The sequence below is a fragment of the Chironomus tepperi genome, unplaced genomic scaffold (assembly GCF_022539635.2).
Source record: "Chironomus tepperi strain 1889 unplaced genomic scaffold, CSIRO-AGI_Ctep_v1 contig_12, whole genome shotgun sequence".
NCBI lineage: Eukaryota > Metazoa > Arthropoda > Insecta > Diptera > Chironomidae > Chironomus > Chironomus tepperi.
This window is the reverse complement of record NW_027226134.1, coordinates 609,586-633,787: the sequence shown is the minus strand read 5'-3', so window position 1 is coordinate 633,787 and position 24,202 is coordinate 609,586. Positions and strand designations below refer to the sequence as shown.

The 24,202-nt window shown below is 32.6% G+C and overlaps 2 protein-coding genes across 7 annotated transcripts in view; one reads left to right on the top strand and one right to left on the bottom strand.

Moving 5' to 3' along the window:
* Nucleotides 1-24,202, top strand: part of LOC139088171 (protein trachealess-like) — an 80,631-nt gene that overhangs the window by 12,242 nt on the left and 44,187 nt on the right. The gene's annotated exons all lie outside the window — the stretch shown is intronic.
* On the bottom strand, nt 386-22,257 carry LOC139088809 (protein trachealess-like). Of its 6 annotated transcripts, none has more exons than XM_070638114.1 (12): nt 21,780-22,257; nt 18,540-18,575; nt 16,692-16,739; nt 7,450-7,688; nt 5,967-6,142; nt 4,051-4,207; nt 3,868-3,992; nt 3,704-3,757; nt 3,472-3,568; nt 2,937-3,033; nt 2,762-2,868; nt 386-2,573 (listed from the first exon to the last, which is right to left on the bottom strand). In XM_070638114.1, exons 1-12 carry the CDS (start codon nt 21,911-21,913, stop codon nt 1,501-1,503), a joined length of 2,343 nt encoding a protein of 780 aa, XP_070494215.1. In that variant the 5' UTR covers nt 21,914-22,257; the 3' UTR covers nt 386-1,500. The 6 variants fall into 6 exon arrangements, with proteins under 6 accessions (XP_070494215.1, XP_070494254.1, XP_070494232.1 ...); XM_070638153.1 differs by lacking the exon at nt 21,780-22,257 and adding an exon at nt 19,535-19,627; XM_070638131.1 differs by lacking the exon at nt 3,704-3,757 and having other exon boundaries at nt 21,780-22,256.

Sequence of the window (24,202 nt, the reverse complement as noted above, 5' to 3'; positions counted from 1 at the left end):
TTATTTATAGTAGATTGTAATAGAGCCTAAATATATTCAAATCCTAAATTTGAAACTTCTACTCTTGTTCCTACGCATTTAGATCCAATATTGAGACTCTAAATAGATCTTAATGTCTTATACTATCAAGTATAAGACAGAAAGATCAGAAATCATGCAGATGATCCATCTAGTTGATAGTTTGGTGCTGATTTACAATTTTTATTACGTATCTTTAACTGAAATCCAAATCTGAAATACTTCAAAATCATTAAAAATGCAAATCATTTATATGTCACATATCTTAACATTTATGCATGTATTTCTTTTATTAGCTAAAAATTTATTCATATTTATCGATTCTTCTTAAAAGTTATGAGTTAATCGTCTTATTCATCAACCAATTGTGAAATTTATTTTATCCTGAAAACTTTCTTTTTTTTTCAAAATTTATATTAATGCAATTATTTTCAAATATGGCTGATCATTCAATGATTAATTTAATTATAAGATACATTGGTCTAAATAACCTTAACGATAGTAAATTAACTCATAAGCTTGAAAGAAAAATTGTCAAATTTATTTACAAAAACTAAGAACAAAAAAAGAAAATAAGGAAAAAAGGTGGAATCAGCAGATCCGATTTCCGGTACCTGCCATTCCTTAATATTTTCATACTAACTTGAATCTTATCTAATTTTTTTATATTTGCACAAGAAATTATTTTAGAGAGTATTTTTTTCAATAATTTTGATTTTTTTAAATATCTTATGGAATTAATTAATGTTTTTTTTTTATAAGGATATGTATCAAAAAACAGAATTTCGTGTTGCATGTACGAGCATTTTGAGTATTTTTTCTTGAATTTTTTTTTCTCTTCATATTTACTTTGGCGTTAAATAACTGATAGCATTTTTCATTTATACAGGAGTATTATTTAAATTATACAAAAAATAAAAACCATGAAGCTACCCCGAACGGCACAAATTGTTCATGGCAGCCAAGTCGCTATTACATGTCATTCAAGTGGTTGTCACAAATAGTCCAAATGGCTTCTACATGTAGTCAAAGTGGCTGTCACATGACAACTAAGTCACTGTCACATGACAACCAAGTAACTGTCACGTGGCAACTAAGAGACTGTCACATGGCAACCAAGTGACTGCCACATTGCAACCAAGGTTCTGCCACATAAAGGAATCCAAGCGACTGTCACATGACAACCAAATGAATGTCACATTACAACTAAGTGACTGTCACATGACAACCAAGTGACTGTCTCATGACAACTAAGTAACTGTCACATGACAACTAAGTGACTGTCACATGACAACTAAGTGACTGTCACATGACAACTAAGTGACTGTCATATGGCAATCAAGTGACTATCACATGTTGTCCAAGTGACTGTCACATGTAGTTCAAGTTTCTGTTACATGTCGTCCAGGTAACTGCGACATGTCGTTTAAGCGACTTGTGCCGATCGGATACATAAGAGAAAATTTATGCCATATTAATAACTTAAGTAGGTGTCGGATACCAAAATCCAGGATGATGTGTAAAATACTGTCCATCTGGATAATTGTGTATGGCATAAGGTTGCGGTTTTAATGGAAGTTGTAGGACAGTTGTTTCATTTGATGGCGCATAATGATTATAATCGTAATTTGGTACGCCTTTTGCACCCAAACTACTGAGATCTCTGGGTGATACGGAACCTGGCGGTGTCATATTATTGTTATTATATTCTACAGAATTGGAAGCATATGATACTGCTGGATAGTTCGTTGGGTAACCTTCATTTGATGACGGAGGATATTCACTGCCTGGTGGAGTTGGAAGAGCACCATCTGAGTAGACGTAACTAGGACGTGTTGCAGCTCTAATTACACTTTCTCGATTTGCATACAGTTGCTTGAGGAGTGAACTTGCTGGCATAACAGGCGGTTGCTGTTGCTCAAATGTTGATGCTGAATTCCACGATGACTCTTTGTCTTGTGTTTTGAGCAGGGAATTCGTACTAAAGTCTGTCGCATGATTCGATGATGGCGATGGAAGATGCTTAGACATGGCATTCTCGAGATCTCTGACTGAAGGCTCCGCTCGGTCTTTTATCGGATCCTGTTCCTTACATGATGATGAATCACTTAGAATTGTTGATGCTGGTGGTAAATTTTGTTTCTTAACTGTATCCTGATTATCTGGCTTGGGTTTTCTCTTCCGTCCGCGTGTCGGCGGTTCCTCAACTTTTGCTTCTGGCGTCGTTTTTCGTGAAGCTCCAGCTTTAATTTCAGGTGTTGGCGTTTCAATTTTAACTGATGGAATGTCATCTTTAACATCTTGTAATGGCTTTACATCCTTATCAATTGGCGATGGCACGTGAATTTCACGTTTAATTATTTCAAGCTGACACTGATCCATAACAACGTTTGTATTCTCTCTTGCACTTATTACATAGTTTACACAAATTATATTCTGTTCATCATTATTCTTAATATTGCATACGATTGTGGCACATGTTTGTATCCAAGTATATCCACCATTTTTGTTGAGAATTCTATAGTAATGGGTTAGGACTTGACCTTTTTCGATTACTGAAATTAGAGAGAAATGGAAGTGGATTATTTTATGCATATTTGATGCTGGATTTGGTAGGAATCGAACCTAAGTCCTCAAAATATTGAGGTTTTGGTCTATTGCTTAACAACTCAGCCACTGAGGCTTTACTCTGGCACTAACAGCCATGACAAAAACTTTAATCAATTCAATCTCAAATACTTACAATCTGAATGACATTTTCGTAGTTTCACGGCATCTTCTCCATGGCAGAGATTATAAAGGCTTTCGCCAACAAGTTCGTCTGTTGAATATCCAAGAACCTCCGTTATTCTGTAAGGTAAAAGCAAAATATGCTTAATTATAAATGAAATGTTCAAGTTTTATTGTTGGTAACTTACTTTGGCTCACAATGAGCTAATCGGAAGTCAAAGTTAATTCTTGTTACAAACATATCACATTCTAGTCGTATCTCATGAACTGATGGTGGTGGAAGAGCTGGAAGGAGATAAAATTGAGTTAATTAGGACATAGAGCTCAGATTCTCACATAAGGAATGGAAGTTTGGGTTTATATAAGGCAAATGTCTTGAGTGGAACAGGCTACGATTGAGAGTGCTTGAGACCGAAACTGGGAAGAATTCACTTGTAGTCTCGCCCTAACAGGCATAGAGCATGATTTATGGTACAGAAATACCACCCTGGTATCTAAATGCTGTTCCTTTGCCTGTTAATGTCGATCGAAGTGTCACTACATCTCCGCGTTAACGGGAAACGTGATGGCAACATTATGACCTTTTTCCAGTTCATTTTTGCAGAAAATTAGCCATATCATCATGTTCGGGCTACAATATTTAAGTCATTATTCCAAACAACAAGACATTCCAAACCTCATAAATACAAAAAGGTACAAAAAATATTCCAAAAATCAACTCACCAATTGCCAACGCAACCATTCCCAATAGCTGTGGCTGAGACTTCTTATTATGATTGAATGAGTATTGTGGCCTCAGTCGACAAAGTATCAATACAACCTGAAATTAGACGAGCAAAAGAAGAATAAAATATTTGAATGAGAATAATTCATTTGACTAAAAGAATCTCGTTGGATATGACTTAATTAATGTAGAAAAAACTTAAAGAATTCACACTTGCAAACAATTACATACCGAGTAATGACCATTGTTTGGTTTGGCATTTGCGTTCTTTGGATTCGAAACGTCCTAAAGGTAATTTATAATATACAATAACGATGGTGAATTTTTGTGCTCTTTCTTGTTGGATATAAAAATATAAACTATAAAATGATTTGATGACGATTTTTTGTACTTACTCTATATCCAGTCGACTGTTTAAACTGACATCCGCGTTTTGTGAGGGTTGATTTCATTCGTATACAAAATGATCGTTCAAATCCTTTATATTTGTTATTTGATTGAACGGACATTGAGGATGAAACTGAATAAATTAACAATAATTAGACATAAATCCACAATATAAAGTCATAAATAATTACCATCAGGATTCATTGTCCCATGTGATCCCTCATCGGATGATGACGGCGATGACATTCCTTGCGAATGTCCAGTTAAACTCAATCCCAACTGTTCAGCAACTTCAGCATGGTCACCTTGATGGACATAATCAAATATACTGCTGCCAGCCATTTCAACCTAAAATGACAAAGAATAAAAGATAAAATGGTAATAAATTACGGGCAATGTCAAGTCACTCGGCATTTCATTTTAATTTTAAAGCATATTGTACATGCTGTAATAAAATTAGCATAAAATTTTAAAATAATCATATATGATAAATATTCGACTAAAAAAACAAGGCACAAAAAGCCAAGATAGAAGAAAATAAAAATAAACCGAAAAGGAAGTCAAGTAGTTGAGGGCATGAATAATAATCACTTAATTTATTTGTCAAACGAAAGTTACTCGAGACTTTCTTGATTGAATTCGATGATTTGAGAAGGAAATTGTGCATTACTGTATTGTGAGAGCTTTCCATGAACTGTAAAATCAAGATATTGATTTTATTCTACTCTTTAATACCCCGAAAACTCCATTCCCCATTTTTTCTATTTTCTTCCTTTATACTTTTTTCTTCTTCTGTGGATGAGAGATAGAAAGATATGTGGACGTGATGAGAATGTAATTGAAAATAACTAAACATGTTCTCGTCCATGTTGGAAGGAAAAAACATAAAAATAGTTGAAGGAATTATTATCTGGTAGAGAGAAATGTCTCTGCAGGTGCTTTAAGGTGTGTATATTTTCTGATAGTAAGCTAGAGTAGATATAAAGTTTCAATGCTGGCTGAATACTTGAAATCTTTAAATCCAATGGTCGTAAATTTGTTTGGAAAGTTTGTTAAAGATTTAAAGTTGTAGAAGTAAATTTTGGGAAAGTTGGGAAGTTATATGAAGTTATTTTAAGGTGTGTCTTAAGAAAATCTGGCAGATTTGACAAAGTTTTAAAGAAAATGAAGGGAAAAGTTAAAATAACACTGGCATCGCTGTATAAAAACCAGAGTTCTGGGTTGGTTCATATTTTGAGTGGAAGAGTCGACTCAAGTCCAAACTGTCTTCATTTCAAATGTGGGGTTCTGTGGGAGCATGAACTCTACAGACTAGCTTTTAAATAGGAATCTTGAAGCCGGAAAACACAATTACCATATAGACGCTCATTTTTTTCCACTTCTAACTCAATCGTACTCGTTTTTGAGTCTTTTTAAAAAAGTTGATTTCGAGTCGATTCAAATTAATTTGATTTTTCACGAAATACTGATATATGTAATGCTTGAAGAGCCCAACAGTGTCTTCGATTTAAATCTGTTTCACCACACATTTTAGACCTAGAGTTTATAGTGGAACCCGAACTACTTGTACTTAGTGATACTTTTGATATATAAAAACAACTCGGGAATAACTTGCGTCAACTATAGATCGAGACCCTATGTAATGATTGAGAGATTGCCTTCGAATGGGAATTGAACTCACGTTCTCACAAAAGAGTGCTAGAGTTAGTCGTTACGAAACGTAACCTCTTGACCACAGAGGCCTTATTCTCGCATTGGTAGATTCGACTACATATGTATGTCTCCATACCCAAGGTTCTACTCTGCTCAGAGAGAAAATTGACTTGAATTGGAATGATAAATGTCAAGTGGATTCGACTTAGTGTTATGCAAAGAAGTTAATCGCTATAATATGAATTCTAGTGGAATCATCATAGAATTCCAACTTGACCTTACTTTAGTAACGACTAAGCATGTAAATCTTTCAATATTTGTTCCAAACTACTCCTATAAAATCATCAAAGCTTCAACTTCTATGCCAAATTCAGTAAAAAATCCATTAAACCCCAAAAGTCATTAAAATCTAATAAAACTCTAAAACAAAAACATAAACATTCATTATCCACACCTGCGACAATCCAAGATAAATCGACACAGTTTCAGATATATACAAAAATCGTCCATCAGCAGCCAACGCCAGTGCAAAACCATCAAGTGATTGTAAAATGTGTGTTCCTTGATGTTGCTCAAACAGTTCCATCGCCAAACTAGCCGCTGTTCTTCGTGCTGAATTGGCAGATATACCTATTAATGAGGAATGGAAAGAAGAATTTGGTTTAAAATTAGAAAAAAAAAATAGAAAACAAAATAAAATTCCATTTAAAGAAATGGATTGAATACAAAATGGCGATTTTCATGGTAATATTTCCATTCTTTGTAAAACAATTTCCATTGCCACCGTCAATAAACCATTTTTTTTGTTGTTGAATTATACATGAATTAGTATTCCGTTTGCGTCACGATATTTTTAAAGCCAAAAAATTTAAAACTATTCAAATTAAATGCTGGTGATATTAAAATGAATTGTCGTTTCAAAATTAACTCTCTTTAGACATACACATGAACTAGTTGACACACAAAAAAATATATATTGATCGATGAATAAACAGCAAATGACATTCCAAATTGATTTCGTAAGAAAGTTTTTAGCGAAATTCGGAGAAGTTTTGATGACTGTTCTGTGGGGTTTTGAGGAATATTTTGGAGTATTGATCATTAAACCCGAACAGCACATCCTAATACTCAGAAGGAATGCTTTTAGGTACCGTAGTGCTACTTTTGTGCCATGAGAGAATATTATTTGCCTGCTGTAGCCAACCGAATTTTTTGCCGTGAAAATCAATCGTCACAGTGTCTTTAGGGCAACTTTTCGTCTTACTGTTGATAAAACAATGTATTGCATCCTCGGCGAACACATTATACTGTTGGGAGCTACGTCGCTGCATTACAGTAAGAAGCAAGATTGCTTTGAGCGTGCTCGGAGCATGACGGCTGTTATTGGTCCATTTTTATGGCGAAAAATAAAATTCACTGTACATTGTTATTTGTTTTTAAGCTCATTTAAGCTATAAAACAAGGATTTTTGGCAATTGACATTAAATTAAAAAATTGAAGACAGTTACATCACTTAGGATGTCATTTGTCTGAGTCTTGATTACCCTGAACTTAATACATCATTTATTGCCATCTATCTTAATATTAGAATTCATGAGTGAGTTATGTTCAGGTTAAGCCAAAAACTTCAAGAATCTTCAACGAAACTCTATGAAATATCAATATAAAGCGTGAATTTCTAATTTAACTCAAGATTTGAGGACCAAGTCATCCTTTTGGATCAAAAAATACTCAAATTGAAATTGTGTCTAACTTGGAACTGAAGAAAATTTCCTAAAATTCTCTTTAAAAACAGTCGGGTTAAACCAAAAACTAAACAGAAGTTCATCCAAATCTCTTAAAGACATTGAACTTAGTCAACCTTCCCCAAACATCTAGAATATACTCCATTAAAAATCCGAATCAATTTCAATCTTTAAAACTATAAAAATACTCACTTTTCAAAATTTTACTAGCATTGCTGGTCTCCCGATTCCATGGCGGATCTCCATGTCCTGTAAAGTCTCTTAATTTCAAATAACTAATTGTGAGTCTAATTATTGATGCTTTGTCAAGTTGACTTGTTATTGCTGCTGGTAGTGGAAGCATTTTTGCCAATTCATAAAATTCAAAATTTTCCTTTCCCCGTCTCGATCTGGCTGCATCCCTTGACTTCTCTTTCCTCAATTCTAAAATACTGAAAATTAAAAAAGATTGAAAATTGTTATTCAAGTGGAAAAAGTTAATTTGCATGAAATTTAATTGTTCTGATTTAAAGTAACTGGAATTTCTGTCATAATTGATGAATCAGATATCAAGTCATTCATATTAGTCAGTCATATCATTTTCATATGACTGGAATTACGTCAGTGACATTCTTTGTGATCAATCAAAATGTTTAGGGTGGAAAAGTAGCAATAATAAATGAAGGAAGAATAATATTCACTTGATTAACTTCCGTTTCCAGCATAATCATCATCATCATCTCAACATCAATAGCATTCAATATACAATTGAGGTATTGATCGTGTCAGTTGATTGACCAAAAATATTTTTCTATGTGATTTGATTAAGTCAAATTACGCATTTTAATTCTAGTTCCTTCCCTAGTTTATTTTTTATGTATTCTGAGATTTTTGTAGTTTCATGGAGAGATTCTTGCAGAATTGGCTGGACTTTTAGAGGCCGAACTCTAACTGGAGTAATGCCAAATCTGGTTTCAATATTAATGCTGCAATAAAATAGACTTAATGCTGATGTGAGTCGAAGTAGTTCGGAAACACCCTAACGCAGCTTTGATCCCACTACAAATTGTAGGGTCTACTGAGTGCAGTAGTCTGACTCACCCCTCACTCTTTAATCAATCATTACCCTCGAAACGCCCTAGTTGCATCTCTGGACTTCAATGATCTGAATAGATAAATATTCTTCTTTTAATGCTGATGCATTTGTCATGGGAATGGAATAAAGGAATCGAGTAGAAATATTGATGACCATTCCTCATAAACATCTCTTTCACTTCTGCCTCCGACTTTTTATCATTTATTTATTATTATTGTACAATTGGAATGGCAATAAGAGACATGGATGGTCTGAAAGTGTGAAAATAACTCAAAAGATGAGGAAAAAAAAATTATTTTCGATAATTGAATTTTCTCGGCAGCAAAAGAAAAAAGATAAAAAGGAAGAAAATTGAGTGAAAAAAGAGAAAATTCCCTTAAAATGCTCAGTTGGTCTTCTTCCTTTATGCTATATACGTAAAAATATTTTATTTCATCCCATGAGATTATCATCAGCACTTCTTTCATTCCTATTCACTTGTGTTGTTTAATATTATTCAAGTATTATAGTCAGCCAATTTGGTCAATTTGACCTAAAACTTACTCTTATGTACAGCATGGCTATTGAGATGAATCCATGTGCAATAAAAACATTATCATTCGAATAAATATTTGGACGAGGAATAGTAAAGGAATAAAAATTATTTATGATAAGTAGACTCACTTCACATTCTTTTTTTCTTTCTTTCATTTCTATTGCTACATACGATTTTGAAGTATTGATCAGAATTAAATAAACGGAAAGGGCATTTGATGAACGAATATCAGATGTGCAAATATATTTATTTATGATAATTCAAGTTGGAATTAAATTTTCATGTCAATTCTTTTTATTGCTGAATTTTTTTGTGGGATTTGGATAGCAATAAAAAATACATCATTTGGTAAGGAATTAATGATGGACTTGAATTGAGGATATATTTGTTTTGGTCATTAATCTTGATATTTTGCACAAAATGTTGCATAATATTCATTAAATTTAGATTGAACTTTAGAATTTGGTGAATATTTAGAAATTGACCAAGAACTTTTGGAAGGAAGTTGCCGATAGAGACAGTAATGCACTTGGTATTGGTAGTTGACAGAAGGAAGCCAAAGTATTAAGAAATGTAAAGTTAGAGAAATTTTAGTTCAATTTTAAACTTCTTCGCTACTAATTTAATTCAAATTTCATTGAAAAATATAAAAATTGTTGGTTTTCCTAGCTTTTTGCTAGATTTAAGTAAACTATTTTTCACATATTATATTGCGTATCACATCACTAAATTAAATTTTAACAAAAATTAAGACTTGTTTGTAAAGTTTCACAATTTTGGAATCCTGAATAGTACAAATCAGTAAATCGATCGGGTCAATGTGACTCGCACATATTGTCTGATTTAAACCGAATTTTGATAAATTAGAGTCAATTATTTGATTTGTGCTATTCGAGAATCTTTTTCTTGGTAACTAAAACCAATCATCTTAGAGCAATATTAAATTTTTTGAAGAATTTTGATGAAAACATCACTGAATTAGATTTTTGTGTATCACCCTAAAGAGCAAAAAGTGAAAAATTCCGCAAAATGAACCAAAAACAACCATCACTTTTTTATCAAGAAAATCGTATGTCTTGCCTCTAATGAAGCGAAGTTGCTGAACCCTACTGACTACGTTGTGCTGTTCGGATGATTTTTATAATTTTGTAGGTATTTAGATTTTTTGTAATTTTTCACTATTAGATAATCCATTTAAATTTTACAGTAAATTTAATTATTATTTGTTACACTTCCCAATCTTGTTTTTCAGATTTTTCGAGACTGTGACTTTGAAGAATGCATTTGTAGTCTTCTCAAAAAGTACAAGTCGATTAATCGATTAAAAATCCGGCACCAAGCTGACGTGACTCTGGCATGGTGCCTGATGACTAAACCGAATCCGGTACGTCATAGACAAGTCAACCTGGGGTAGGATTTTTCATTGCTTAACCGATTTGTGCTATTGTGGCTTGGTCTCAGTCTCAAAAATTCATCGAAAAAAAGACTTCGGGAAACCTTAAAAAACTTCATCAATTTTTTTTATAAAAATCACAGCTATTCATTGATTCATTAAATCTTTTCTAATACCACAACAAAACTTGAAGACTACAAAGTATTAAAACATTAACTAATCGTGCAGAAAATATGAGCATTTTCTTATAAAAAAAATACATAGTTGAAAGTCATGTTCTACTTCGATAATTATCCCGTGGGAATCAATCGTATCGTGAGAATATTGAAATTGTCATTTACTAAGTTTACCGGTTCTATAATTGCATTCAGATTAGAAACATTTCTGTCAATTTCTATTAAATCAAATTGAAATTGTCCTTTGGGTATTGGACACACAAATTGAGCTAGAATTAGAGTTTTTGGATCTAAATTGATCAGAATTAGTCACAAAATCCTTAAAAATATTCTTAAAAAAATAATAAAACTTATAAAAAAAAGACTCAACATGCCCAGGATCGAGAATTTGTTGTGATTGTGGATGATTAGGCTTAAAATTTGTACCACACAAATCCTGAGTACTTGGTACCAACCAGGAATGTGTGAATGCTGCCGCACCCGATCCACCATTATCCATCAATGTACGGGTCTGATATGCCGCATAGTCAATTGCAGAATAAGGCATCATTTTTGTCACAATATCCAAAAAAATTTTCCAGTCACTGAACTTAAATTTTCATCATTTTATGTCCAACAAGAACTTTCACTAATCACTCATATTATGCATTTTGTTTATTGTTATCAATACTAAACAGCTGTTTGATGTTTATACATTTATATGCTGTCTATTGAATATAAAAAAAACTTTTTTTTTCACTACCCGAATGTATGTATATAGACGTATATATAAAAAAATATAATAAAAATAATACGAGAGCTGATGATTTGAAGTACGTGCACCTTTATACTCAACAAAAATCTGACTGGCTAGTCAATTGTTAGAGCCATTTGCCGTTTGTAAAAGAAAAGAAAGAAAAAAAAAGTGGGAACGTAACTTGCATTTGAAATCAGTATCACGAACGAGCCAGAGAGAAGTATACACGCGTTGTCTGTATGACTATTGTGTGTGTGTGAGTAGCTATGAGAAAAAATTAAGTAAAGGAATGAAGGATTCCATCATGAACAAAATCCAGCAACTTTACTTGTGTAAGTTCCATTGCCTTTGTATGAGTTAAATTTGGGGACTAAATGGGCGGTACGTGACTTCTTATCAGTGTTACAGCTGTATTTTTTTGGCGCTCCAACTTCTTCTCTTCTCAATCCATGCACACACATATACAGTCATGAATGTTGTTGTTGATGCTCTTCGTACGTTTTTTTTGTGTATGTGAACGTGATTGGTTTTACAATTAAGCTCCGCCCGTCTTTCTTTCCAACTTTATTTTTTTGTGCCTTTGCGACATGCTACAAACATCTCTTTTGCGACACGACACGTTCGACATTATGACAATTCTCAATTGAAAAATCTTTGCTGCTTTACAGCATGCATCCATAAATTCGTTCTTACTCACATCATTTGGAATGATGAATCAATATTATGAAGCAGGTCAAAAACAAGCAGCAAGCAGTAAAGGAATTGAAAATAGGAAGAAAAACAAAAGGAAAGGAAAGTTTTTTCTGTTCATGTCCATTACATACATTTAATGCTTGCTGCGTGTAAATGCTCTTCATACACAACGAGGAATGTGCTGCACATATAGTAAGTATCAATCGATTTGTCGATGTAAACACGTCGCAAGGACGGATTGGTGATGCTGGACGAATTTTAAGTAAGGATCCATGAGTATCGCCCAGGACGACGTGGAAAAAGTTATCATCATGTTGTCTACGTGCCCAATAATTTCATCTCTCTTCCTCCTTTACTTTTACTAACAAAAAAAAAAAGGAAAATATGAATGAAAACGGCGGCGTCTGATAAGAATGAGGATATGGCATAGAGGAGGCATCACGTCAGTTCCAATTATTGCATCATCATTATCATCATTTTCAATGTCGCTACTTCTTCATACATATGAGGAATTCCCATGTCATGCTCATAACAATTATGCATAATAAAGATATTGAAAATCTCGTTTTGGGCCATAAAACTTGTCACTTGCCACTTTTATGATCCTCGGAAGATTTCAATTGTTTTAAATTTTCATGCAAATTTTTTGACATTGTCGTCAAGATTAACATGAACAATTAGGCATAACGATACATTCACATGTGATTTTTTTTGGGTTAATGAAATCTCTTGATGTGTATATGGCAATAAAAAATTACAGCTAGGGAGATAACAAGAATACTTTCAACCCTAAAATTATTAGAGTATGTAGCTATAATTGCTGTGTAAAAAGGAATAAAATGTTTGTATTCATCATTTTGTTTCGGTAATTATTGAGCTTGCATACATATGATGCTGATTTTAGAAATTCTGATTTGAGATAGAATTTTAAGAACAGCACCCATTGATATTCCTTAGGAACGTAAATGTAATACATATGGAACAATTTGGTTACATGGGCATTATTAAGCGTAACTTGCTGAATTATAATCAAATATTAGGTTCAAAAATAGAAAATTTGAATATATCAAGCTTAATTAGATTATAGGATTTTTGTATAAGCACTCCAACTGTATCTTTCAAAATTGTACAAAGCTGCCTAATAACAGAGAGTGCAGTAGTAAGGAAGATGCAGAAAATGTATAATTTATATATGACACTTTGCCATATTGTCGAATAGCCCCCGGATAGCTCAGTTGTAGGAGCATGTGTCCGGAAATCATGAGATGTGGGTTCGAGTCTCATTCAGGATCCGTTATTCAGAACTATAAATTTTCTGTTAGACCAACTGTGAAGAAAATCATAATTTAACAGAAAGAGTCACAATTTGATGCATTAGCTGCTTTGAAGAGTAGATATCACCGAAAAGCACATTGAATGATCCTGGATTTACAAAATTCGACTCCACGCCAAGGTCATGTCGGTCTAGATCAAGATCGGACAGAGATTTGGTAATTGATATAGGACAGTCAGCAATTGAACTATTTTAAGACGTCAACGGAGAGAGTCTGGAGAGATGACATGAATCACAGATGATCTGCATGACCAGCTAACTAGTAAGTAGATTAAGATCTTCAAGAGTTCACACCTAATCCAAAAATATCCCGATGACTCAACATTTTTTAGCATATTTAAAACGAATTTTATCGCTAATTTATTTAAAATTGATATAACAAATTTAAATAATTCACACGAACGTAAAGTGACTCAAAACAACAAAAACTAGATTAAGAGGCAAAAAGAGGTGACAATAAACTTGTTAGCAGCACCAAATCTTTCTGATTAATCAGTTAAATGTGATCCATAAACTACCGGAAATCTATAATCTCTACCAGAACAAAAGCTAATTATAATCTTGAGTGAAAATATGAAGGAACCAGCTTCTAAATAAAAATGTCACAAGATCTGATTTAATTTATGCTTTCCAAAAAAAAACTCTTGATGATCATAATTTAAAGCAGTGTTTCATGTGTGACTCTTATCTTGATCAACAATATCACCATAACAAGAGACGTGAAGCATCTCATAATATGAGTCACACATATAAGGCAAAAATATATAAAAAAAGGCATTTTTAGGCGCTATAAATTGTATCTCTCTCATTCCTTTTCTGTTTCTTATTCAATCTGGATACTTTTTTTTATATTCAGAAGTAGGTAGCAACCTGTATTTGATAGCACGAGTGCCAAATCAATTACAGATTACGTGTCTTGAATTTCATCTTATAATAAACAGTATTTCGGAAGAGCATCACGGATTTTTTAATGACTTTTTATGCAGAATCGAAAATTCACTTCGACATTTTCTGTTTTTTGAGATCAAAAAAGCAATTCCTTGCAAGGAGAATAGATTTATTGAAATAATTTGCATTTAAAAAGAAATAAAAATCTGCACTAAAAACATTCCGCGCAAGGAAAAAGGGTAAATGGCTCCCTGATGTAACATTTGTAGCAGTCTCAAAATAACATTTTTATTGCATTTTAAACATTCCCAACTCAAAAGTGTCTTTTCTCATTCACGGTTATTTGAAATGACATTAGCTGTGACTGTGCGTTACATTTTTCATGTTCATGCTCATCAATTTTTATGGCAAATAAATATTGTGACAGATATAATCCTTTTGAGTGCGATTCGATTAAGTTTTTTTTCTTTTTTTGTCTTTTTGTGTTTAAGGGAACTTAACATTGAATTATGTTTGGGGTGGGTTGGTGATGATGTCAGTTGAAAATTGGACAAGTGACTCTTTATCTTTAGGATTTTTGAAAAGAAATGAATTTTAGAAATTTTGGCTCAAATTCCTTCTGAGCCATAACAAATCGGTCAATTGAACCAAAATCTGGTATCAAGTCTGATCTAAACCGATTCCGGTCAAGTCTAATTCGAACCGAATGCGGCATCAACTCAGAGTCAAGTCAGCCTGGTTCGGATTTCGGATCGATTTATCGACTTGTAATTATTCTAAATTAAAATAGTTCTTGGTGCCTGGGGTAAAATAAAGAATATTGCACAATTTAATGTGATTTCATTAAGGTACACCAAAAAACTGTAGGGCTGCGCATCGAACATATTCATAGGAATCGCAAGTCTGTTCCCTAGATTTCTAACCAATTTCCACAAGGAGCTGGCTTATCTAAATCAGTCAAAGTGGCTCGGTACCACAATGGATTCGTTTCTCAGGACTTAATTAATAGGCATCGACTCTGCGAGCATGGGTTCGAAACTAGGCAGGAGAAACATTTGATTTGTTCTTTTTCAAATCATTAATACACGAAACACCCCTTTTTGTAGCCTAAAGGCAGTATTGCCGTCCAAGAAGTAAATTTGAATCTCATAATAAGATGTAGTCTTCGGACGCTGAGTGCAAAATCCCCAAAAAATTTGCATTGAATATTCAATTCAGACTCTTCTCCCTTTTACATTACGTAATAAACGAATAATCCTTTTATCTATATCCTCAAAACTTATGCTTGCGATTAGTGAAATTGAATTATTGATAATCGCTCTTACTCTACTTAGAGGAGCGAAAGAGCTCTTCTAAGCCATATCCAATAATCATATACGTCATTGACAAACGACCCCATTCCTTGTTATGACAAACAATGAACCAGCAAAATCAGATTAAAATCTATGAGAATTGAATGAGGAATAACAAGGATAAATTTGCATAAAATTCGCGAAAATTTCTAGCCTCAAAAAAAAAGTCTTATTTTGTGAATTTTCTCTTCCCTTTTTTCTATAAACTGCTTATTTCTGTTCCGTATCTCTGCCTTTAATATTTTAAATAAATATTATTTTAAACAGTAGGGAAAGAATTAAGAATACGGAATGGAAAGGGGGCAATATATGGAAATAAAATGATTATCATGTTACTCTGCTAAATCACAAATGTAAATTTTTTTTGTGGTTCATATAATACACTTGTAGAAATACAAATGAGAATCTGTAGAGGTTAATTATGGATTTAAGCTGCAGAAACTTTTTATCTCATTATCAATTTACATAAATAAATTTAGTTTTAATTGCTGTAGATATTTTATTGACTTTATTTATTATTGTTTTGGGTATGAATTATTGGGATTTGAGTATGGAGGAGTTTTGAGTAGGTAAAGTGAGCAACCTGTGTTCTAAGGAGTTCTTTAGAGCTGTTAAGAGCTCTTAGACGTATCTGATGAAGATTTTAGTGTTCAAAATCAATGCCGTGATACTAAATAGACTATCCTCAATAGATTTATCACATGCATTACTTTTTAACATTTCATGGAGTCCATCCAGGGTCTACTAAGTGTAGAAAAGGTAAACACCCAACCCAGATACGCATGAGTCACCCCTGAGGCCGAATTTCACTAAATATGCCACTGGTCCAGATTTATCCCGGTCTCTTGTTAGCTTTTTCGCATTTTCCAAGCCATGTGCTATCCTGGACAGCAACTACAGCCTGAGAAGTGTTGCAGGCCGACTAGTTAACTAGCTTTAAATTGTTTATCAAACCAGAAACCAGAACTGATACAAAAATCAATGTTTCTCAGTATTATCACATCCTGAAGCCTCAAATCTGTCTAAATACAGAACATCATAGCCTAACAATCCCTAATATTATCATTCGATTAATTCCAAAATTCCATCATAATACTTTCATAATAAACAAGTTATCAATGACAACAATCCAGCAATTTGTAGACTCAACAATGTTGATATCCCATTTGTATTACAAGACAGCAAATTCCAACATTTTAAATTCTTAACAAAAAGCAACAAATTGTAAATCGTAAGAACAAATTGGAACTTACCGTGTATTCACAACCGATGCCTGGTTGACATCGTCTAAAGATGGTTTTCTGTAGCAAGCATGAAGGAAAGAAAAAAAAGTTAAAAGTGACTAATTAATAAATTTTTACATAAATTATCGATCATGACATGAGGCAACCGTAAGGTGCCAATTCTATAGAAAGCAAGGAATAAAAAGAGTCATGAGACATTCTTAAGATTCTCGAACGAGCAAATCTAATTAAGCTTTCAAAAGAATTCATCAAAGTTGTTAATGTAACGAATGTGAACTGCATATATTTTATGCCTCTTTTTTTTTGCTCTCGGTGACTCGAGTGTTGTGGATGCGACTCGAGTTGACTTTCATTATAATTTAAAATTTTACAATTAATTTTCAGCCAATTTACTGTGTCTTTAAAAGGTTTTTCGAATTTAATGCTGGAAGAGTATTTTTAATTAAGATGACGAATGTGACTTCTTTTTTTTTGGGTTGGTTGGGTTGTGCATGAGAACTTTTTGGCGTTTTGCTGAGGTTTTTTGTAATTAAAACGTTTAATTATTAATAGAGACTGTAAGTCACTTGGACTTGCTAATTAAGATCTTAACTGAATAGCACAAATTGGTTAGTCGATTCAAAATCCGGGCCCAGATCGAAGAAACTCTGACTAGGTACCGGATTCGGCTTCAATCTGACACAATGTCAGGGTCCATGTCGGCTTAGTGTCAGATTTGACTTAAATCCGATACAATAGCAGAATTATGCTGCTTTGATACCGAATTCGACTTAAATTCGATACAATGACAGTGTCATGTCGGTTTATTGCTCGATTTTGGATCCATAACCATCTTGTGCTAATCAGGCTAGCATTAACGAGATTTAGCTATGGACATTTAAGGAATGAATCGAGCCACAATAGCCAATAGATTGTTGTTCATATCTAAGTAATTGTATTAAAATGATAAACAACGGTAATTTTGATTTTAAAATTTTTCCCGCACTTTTTCTTGTTTGTTTACAAATATCCACATGGTTTTAAAAATTGATAAATTGCAATTTTTGAACAATTTGGATTGAACTGTATGTTAAACTTAGTGGTAATATCTTTGCTCACAAGCATTAGGTAGTTTAAAATCATTTAATCATCAAAAGAATGTAAATCTAAGCTGAATTTTGATATCAAAAACTCCAAGTGACAAATTTTGTTAACAAATCACTTTCATACCAATTTTTGTGCATTTTAAAGGTAGAATAGAATATAATGTAGGATTTGCTTGTAGTGACGGCACTGCGATCGATGATCGGTTGTACCATCCAACATCTCCAAAAAAGCTAAATTAGAACAGAATTTATGATTCTAAATCCTAACAGTAATCTCATCTCCAATCTCCACGTCAACAAATCCATAACTTCAAAACCCAATCCAACATATTCTCTTAAAAATTCCACTAGAACTCAATATTATTCAGTAAAAATCCAAGAAAAACGCCAAAGACAGCAGTAAAAGGAATTAAAACAACAAAAAAAAGAGACTTCAAAGGAAATTTTCCAATCAGTAATGAAGCAGTAGCAGCAAAAAAAGTAGGCACTAAAATCAAAACTTCCAACATCAAAATGAAATAAAATAAAAAACACAAAAAAAAAAAGAAGTTGCAGAACTGGAAATCGATATCGTAAAAAAAAAGCTGATATTGTTTACTTTACACATTAATTTAATGTCATTAACTTCATTTTTTTCTGTGCATTAACTTATTGAGTTATTTCTGTAACGTCTCACAACTTATTTTTTTTTTATTTCATATTCCTTCCTTTCTTCACTTCACATGATGATGATTAAAACAACAGTTGACGTAAAATAATTAGCCATACTAACCTTTCACTACTCCAACAAAACGGATCGTCGCGATATCTGCAAAAATTGACGAGAGAAAAGAAGACAAAAATTAAAAATCAAAAAATATAAATTCAGGAAGACTTCTTTGTTCTCTTGAGAATATTTTTCTTGCACAACATGATTGACATTAGATTATCACATCTTGATGATGTATATGCACGTCTCTCGTTATTTAAAATAAATTTACTCTCTCTCCATGGACGATTTTTTTGAAGTGCACTTTTGAAAAAAGAGGGACTTAATAATTGCATTTTGTTCAGACAGCGAAAGAGCAGCAGTGGCGGAATGGTTAGAATGTCGGACAACTGACTCTAGTGACCCGGGTTCGATCCCAGGGAAAGCTAAGTCGGATTTAGGTACTTTTTCGCTGTTTCTAGTCACACTAACTCGGTTTGTGGATTTTAGACACACAAATTGTGGCGCTAGATACTTTGCATTGGTATAGTCTGTGTCATGCAACTGTACAGAGTTGGAAAATAGCAAAATATCTAGTCGGATGGGGTTAAGGGACGATATCATGGCAACCAGATCTTGTAGAAGCTCTCATTTGAAACATCAGTTCAAAGCAGAGCCGACGTTTGGCTGAATGGGAAAGGGACAAGATCCTGACAACCAGACTACGTAGATAGATCTATTTGAAGCATTAGCTCCGTGTCAAGTTATTGTGCTATAACTTGGTCTAGAAGCATAGGCTTAGGTGTATTAATCAACCCAAGAGACACAAATGAAGAAGGCTCCACCAAGAAGCTATTAAAGGCTCCGTTAAACTTCTTTTATTGATACTAAATGAAAGCAGCTTCCGTTTGGTGTGTCCACATGGCTGCCAAATTTAGAATTTCACTTCCATTTGGTGTAAATAAAAGAGGTTCAACCGAGCCTTTAAGGTTCCATTGCAGAGCCTTTACAGTTCCGTTGCAAACCCTTCATCATTTGTGCCGCTCGGCCAGTTACCAATTGAAAAGAGTAGCACTAACCCAAAAACTGCGCCTAATCCACTCGTCAAAGCCAAGAGTTTTTTGTACTATTTTCTCATCCCATTCATTGATTGACTTAGTTAGCCATGTAATGTGATGATATTATTTCTGATCTCCTCAACAACAAAAAAATTTATTTATTCTTTTGTTTGTTAATAAATTTTCAATGTAGAATGAAAGAACAAGATTGGAATAAGATGCATTCTATATGGTTTGTTACAACAAATTGCAATAAATACAGTTTGCATAAATATATATTTTCAAAACTGGGGACTTTGGATCGATGAAATAACGATTTGATCATGTAAGTCAGTGAAATTTTAATGTTTATTTTTGTGTGTGTACTTTTTGTTGTTTTGAATGTGATCGCTGGTTGTTTTGTTGATTGATGTTTTTAATGTGGATGGGAAATTTTGCTTCTGATTTATTAGATTTTATCTTTTAAATTACAAATTAATGTTAAGATTTGATTTTATCTTGTCAATCTGAATTCGTAGTTGATTTTTAGTCAACTTAAATCAGTACATATAGGATGAACTTCAAATTTTGGAATCTGATAATATTTAATAGAAAAACATGAATTTTTCGGTTCTAAGTCTTGAGCACAAAACCCCAAAAATATGTGGGAAATCGGATAATTTGTAGAATTGCACTTTTTGACGTTGTGTATCTTGCGGGAAACACAAAACCATCCAGCACAATTTTGTCATCTGAACACTACTGCGTGCTATTCGATGATGATTTTGTCCCACTTTCATTACGTGTTAATATTTTAAAAATATTAAGAATATTTCGAATTTTCACAAAAACAGTAAAGTACGGTAAAATAATAGAACAATACAATAAGATGATTGTTCAAGTGTGAACAAAATTTGGCATTTTTGCTTTTCATAATTTTTTAAATGAACAACACTTAATTTTACACTTTTTAGATTGTCGCGTGTGACTGTTAAGCTAAACAGTGATGCTTTTGTATTCATTCTGATATTAAATTTAAATATTGTTCAGTTTTTGAGTTCATTGACGAAATTGAAAATTGATTTGATTGAAAATTGTTTAAAAATTGACGAAATTTGGACGAAATTAAATTTTTAATATCCTTAAAAAATTGTTAAAATAAAAAAAAAAAAGATTTTTAGATTCATTGTTTCTTTTTAAAAAATGAAAATATTTTGCAGCTCTCGATTTGAAATTGCTAATCTATTTTCATAATAATTCTATAGTATTCATAATTCATAATTCTATAGTAACTAGCTTGTGACTGGTGAACTATCAAAGTCAGTAACTAGAGTTAAGGAGAGTATTGATTGGAGTTTTTGAATTTTATGTCGTAAACAATTTTGCAAAATAAAATTTAAAATTCAAAATTGCTTGAAAAATTTAAAAAAAAAATCAAAAGGCTAATTAGCTAAAATACGATCTTTAATTGACTTTCTTTGTCAAAAAATATTTGAAATTCATTACACATTAAGTTTGTCCATCAAAACTTTTGAAAAAATATCAACAAAATTTTATTGCACGGACAGACACTAGTTAAAATATTATTTCCATTAAAATTGACAATAAAATCATTTCCATCAATTTTAATCCAACTCCACAATTTCTAGACACAAAAACCAGCAATTCACATTTTCATAAAGCCAACTGCTTACAACAATTTTCAATATTCATCCAGAACAATAATTTTTATTTCATGTTGATTAAATTAACTTGGCAAGTGGAGATGCAGAAGTAAGCAGAATTGCGAATTTACTAACGTGTTGCCATTTATTCTTTGGTTCTTTTATTTTTTACAAAGCAGCAGCAGAAAGGAAAATAAAAGAAAATCTCTGCCGACCGAGTAGCTTGGCATAAAAAAACATGTTTTTCCATTTCATCTCTTACTTCATTTTTTTCCAATACAATTCGATTGTCTTTAGATCTTTAATTAGCGCGCCGATAATTACCACATGATTTTTTTATATTTTTTTTTCTTCTTTCCACAAATAATAAAAAGTCGATCGATGAGACAGAACAGAAGTACAAAAAAAAATTGTATTGGCATTCCCAGCAATGCTTTTTTGTATTATTTTGTGGAGAAGTCTTGCGGTAAATGGAAGGAAACTTCAATTTTTCGCTTCAATGAAATTCAATATTTTTCTTGACTTTTTTTTATTATTGTCGCGGAATGTCTTTAACATCCATCACCGCCGCAAAATAACAAAAATCACAACTTTTTATGAGTATGTCCAAAAAAAATTCACACCTATAATAAGGATATTGTAAATCCATTGGTAATCCATGATGATGACCGAAACTGTGCTCAGCATTTGTCGATGTGATGGCATGTCCACTCAAAACAGCCCATGGCGATGTAAAACTAGCACTTGCGTGATCCATTGCACAATTTTACACCACAAAATTGTTTATTTTTTATTTTAATTTATTTTTTTAAATTCTCACGCAGTTTGAAGTTCTTTTCACTTTATGTCGAATCCACATGATATTCACTTGATATTTCTACATATTATTGACATTTTCAATATATTTTATTTTTTACACAGTCTACCGTAAATTTAACTTTATTTTTTTCAATTTTATTTATTAACGTGTCTCGTTGTACGTCTATCGTCAGCGAGATTCTGTGTGTTACTGATTATTGAGATGGCAAAAATGAAAGAACAACTCCCTCGAATTTTTATTATTTCTTCTTTCCTTTCCTTTTCTTTTCCCTCGTTTCACAGACGACTTCTGTGTGATATGATGTTACAATAAAACATTTTGATCTCATGGTGTGCTTTACATCTAGTACGAAGTCATGCAACTGTTGAGATACACTATAATGTTTCTGGAGCATAAAACATTTTTTTAATGCTGTACATAACATACAACAAAATTGAGAGAAGTGAAATTGAAAATTGAGAGAGGAAAAAGAGAAAATGTTGAGGAAATGCTGCACAAAAATTGTTAAGGAATTGACAAAAATTGGCAAAAAATTGCCAAAAATTCTAATTTTGCAAAACTTGAAAATTCCTTCAAAAAAGCCACAATAATCATATTCCATAAAGCACCATAATTTCATACATTTTCATCTTCTTATTCATTCCTTAACATTTGTGATAGTCTTAAAAGATTTTTTTTGTGTCTGTTTACCGCGCGATAATAAAAACGGGAAAAATTCTTCTCTTTGCTGGTTCTTCTTTTGATATCCACGACACGTAAAATTTACTACGTGATCAAAATTTCTTTATTCATTTATCATATCAAGTACAAAGCAGCAAGTCGAATAAAGCAGCCAGCAAGTAAACAGCATCAGATGAACATGAGAAATATGAAAATGATAATAATAAATGAAATGAAATGAATGAATGAATGTAGTTTGGATGGTAAATTTGAATAAAGAGCAATTGCTTGAGATCTTCAGCCTGTTTCTGTTGTTCTAAGTTAGTCTTTGCCATCTTATAGCTTACAATTGTCATCAAGAAATTGATTTTTCGATTCACACACCTTCTTGGATGCAATTATTTTCTCATCATGGGAATGGAAGTATGAATTGGGGTCGGTTTGATGTTAAGGAACGAAATTGATATTCAATTTTGGCTTATTTTGACTCCTTTGCGGCAAGTTTTGATGAATTTTGAAGATTTTTAAGGGCAGTGCAACAATACTGCAGAGGTGAAGTCACAGAAAGGTTTTTAAGGTTGAAAATCTTCTGGCTATGCTCTTAACAATACTACAAAGCTATCTAAATTGCCAAATAAACTGGAAACTGAACTAAACTTAAAGTTTTGCATCAAAACTTATGATTACATAAAATAACTATCGATATTGCATCTTTCTTAATTGTATAACTGTAGAGCAATAAACTACAATGCTTATTTGTAATTAAGTTTAATTAAACAACTTCCAAATGGATTTAATTATTCACAATGATGTTTATTCTTCGAAGTTCAAAAACAAACTGAACTTTTGTATGAAAAGGGGTTTTCAACTATGCACAATAAATATTATTCAAATCTCAAATGAACGTTATAACAGAATCTTACAAACTATGTTCACAACTTGACAGCTAGCAACTGTTTGAGACAGAATATGCCAAATTACTCTAATGTAATCATCATTGTGATTCCGAGAGTCAATTCCCATTAAAACTCCTTAGCAGGATTCTGACTAATTTACTCATTAATTAAATAACTGAATCTACAGCCTCATCCAAGTCGACATCACATAACATCCAAACGAACCCCAAGTGGAAATGAAATTATCTTCTCGCAATTGTTTGGTGCAAATTATCAATTTTATTCGGTGAATTTCGAATCGAAATTGAATGAAATAAATCAAAAATTTCTCATCAATTTTTCTTCAATTATTTTTCATTGCATTTTTTGTGCTGCTTTGTCGGTGCTTATTTTTTGCAATTTACTTAGTTCTCTAATATTGTGGAATTCCAACAGAATCGAGCATGTCACTTTACTGCTGCTCTATTTACTATCAATTCTCATGTGGATCATTTCAGGCACTAAAAATTTTCTTCCTCATGTCCTTTTTTTACGTCTTGAGCTACAAATTTTTATTGCCATGTGCTGGGAAAAACTTAATGGAATTTTGTAGTTAATGGCTTTTTAATGATAAGGAAAAACTAAGACTTTTATGACGATTTTCCATTAAGAATCCTCAAAAATTAAATTT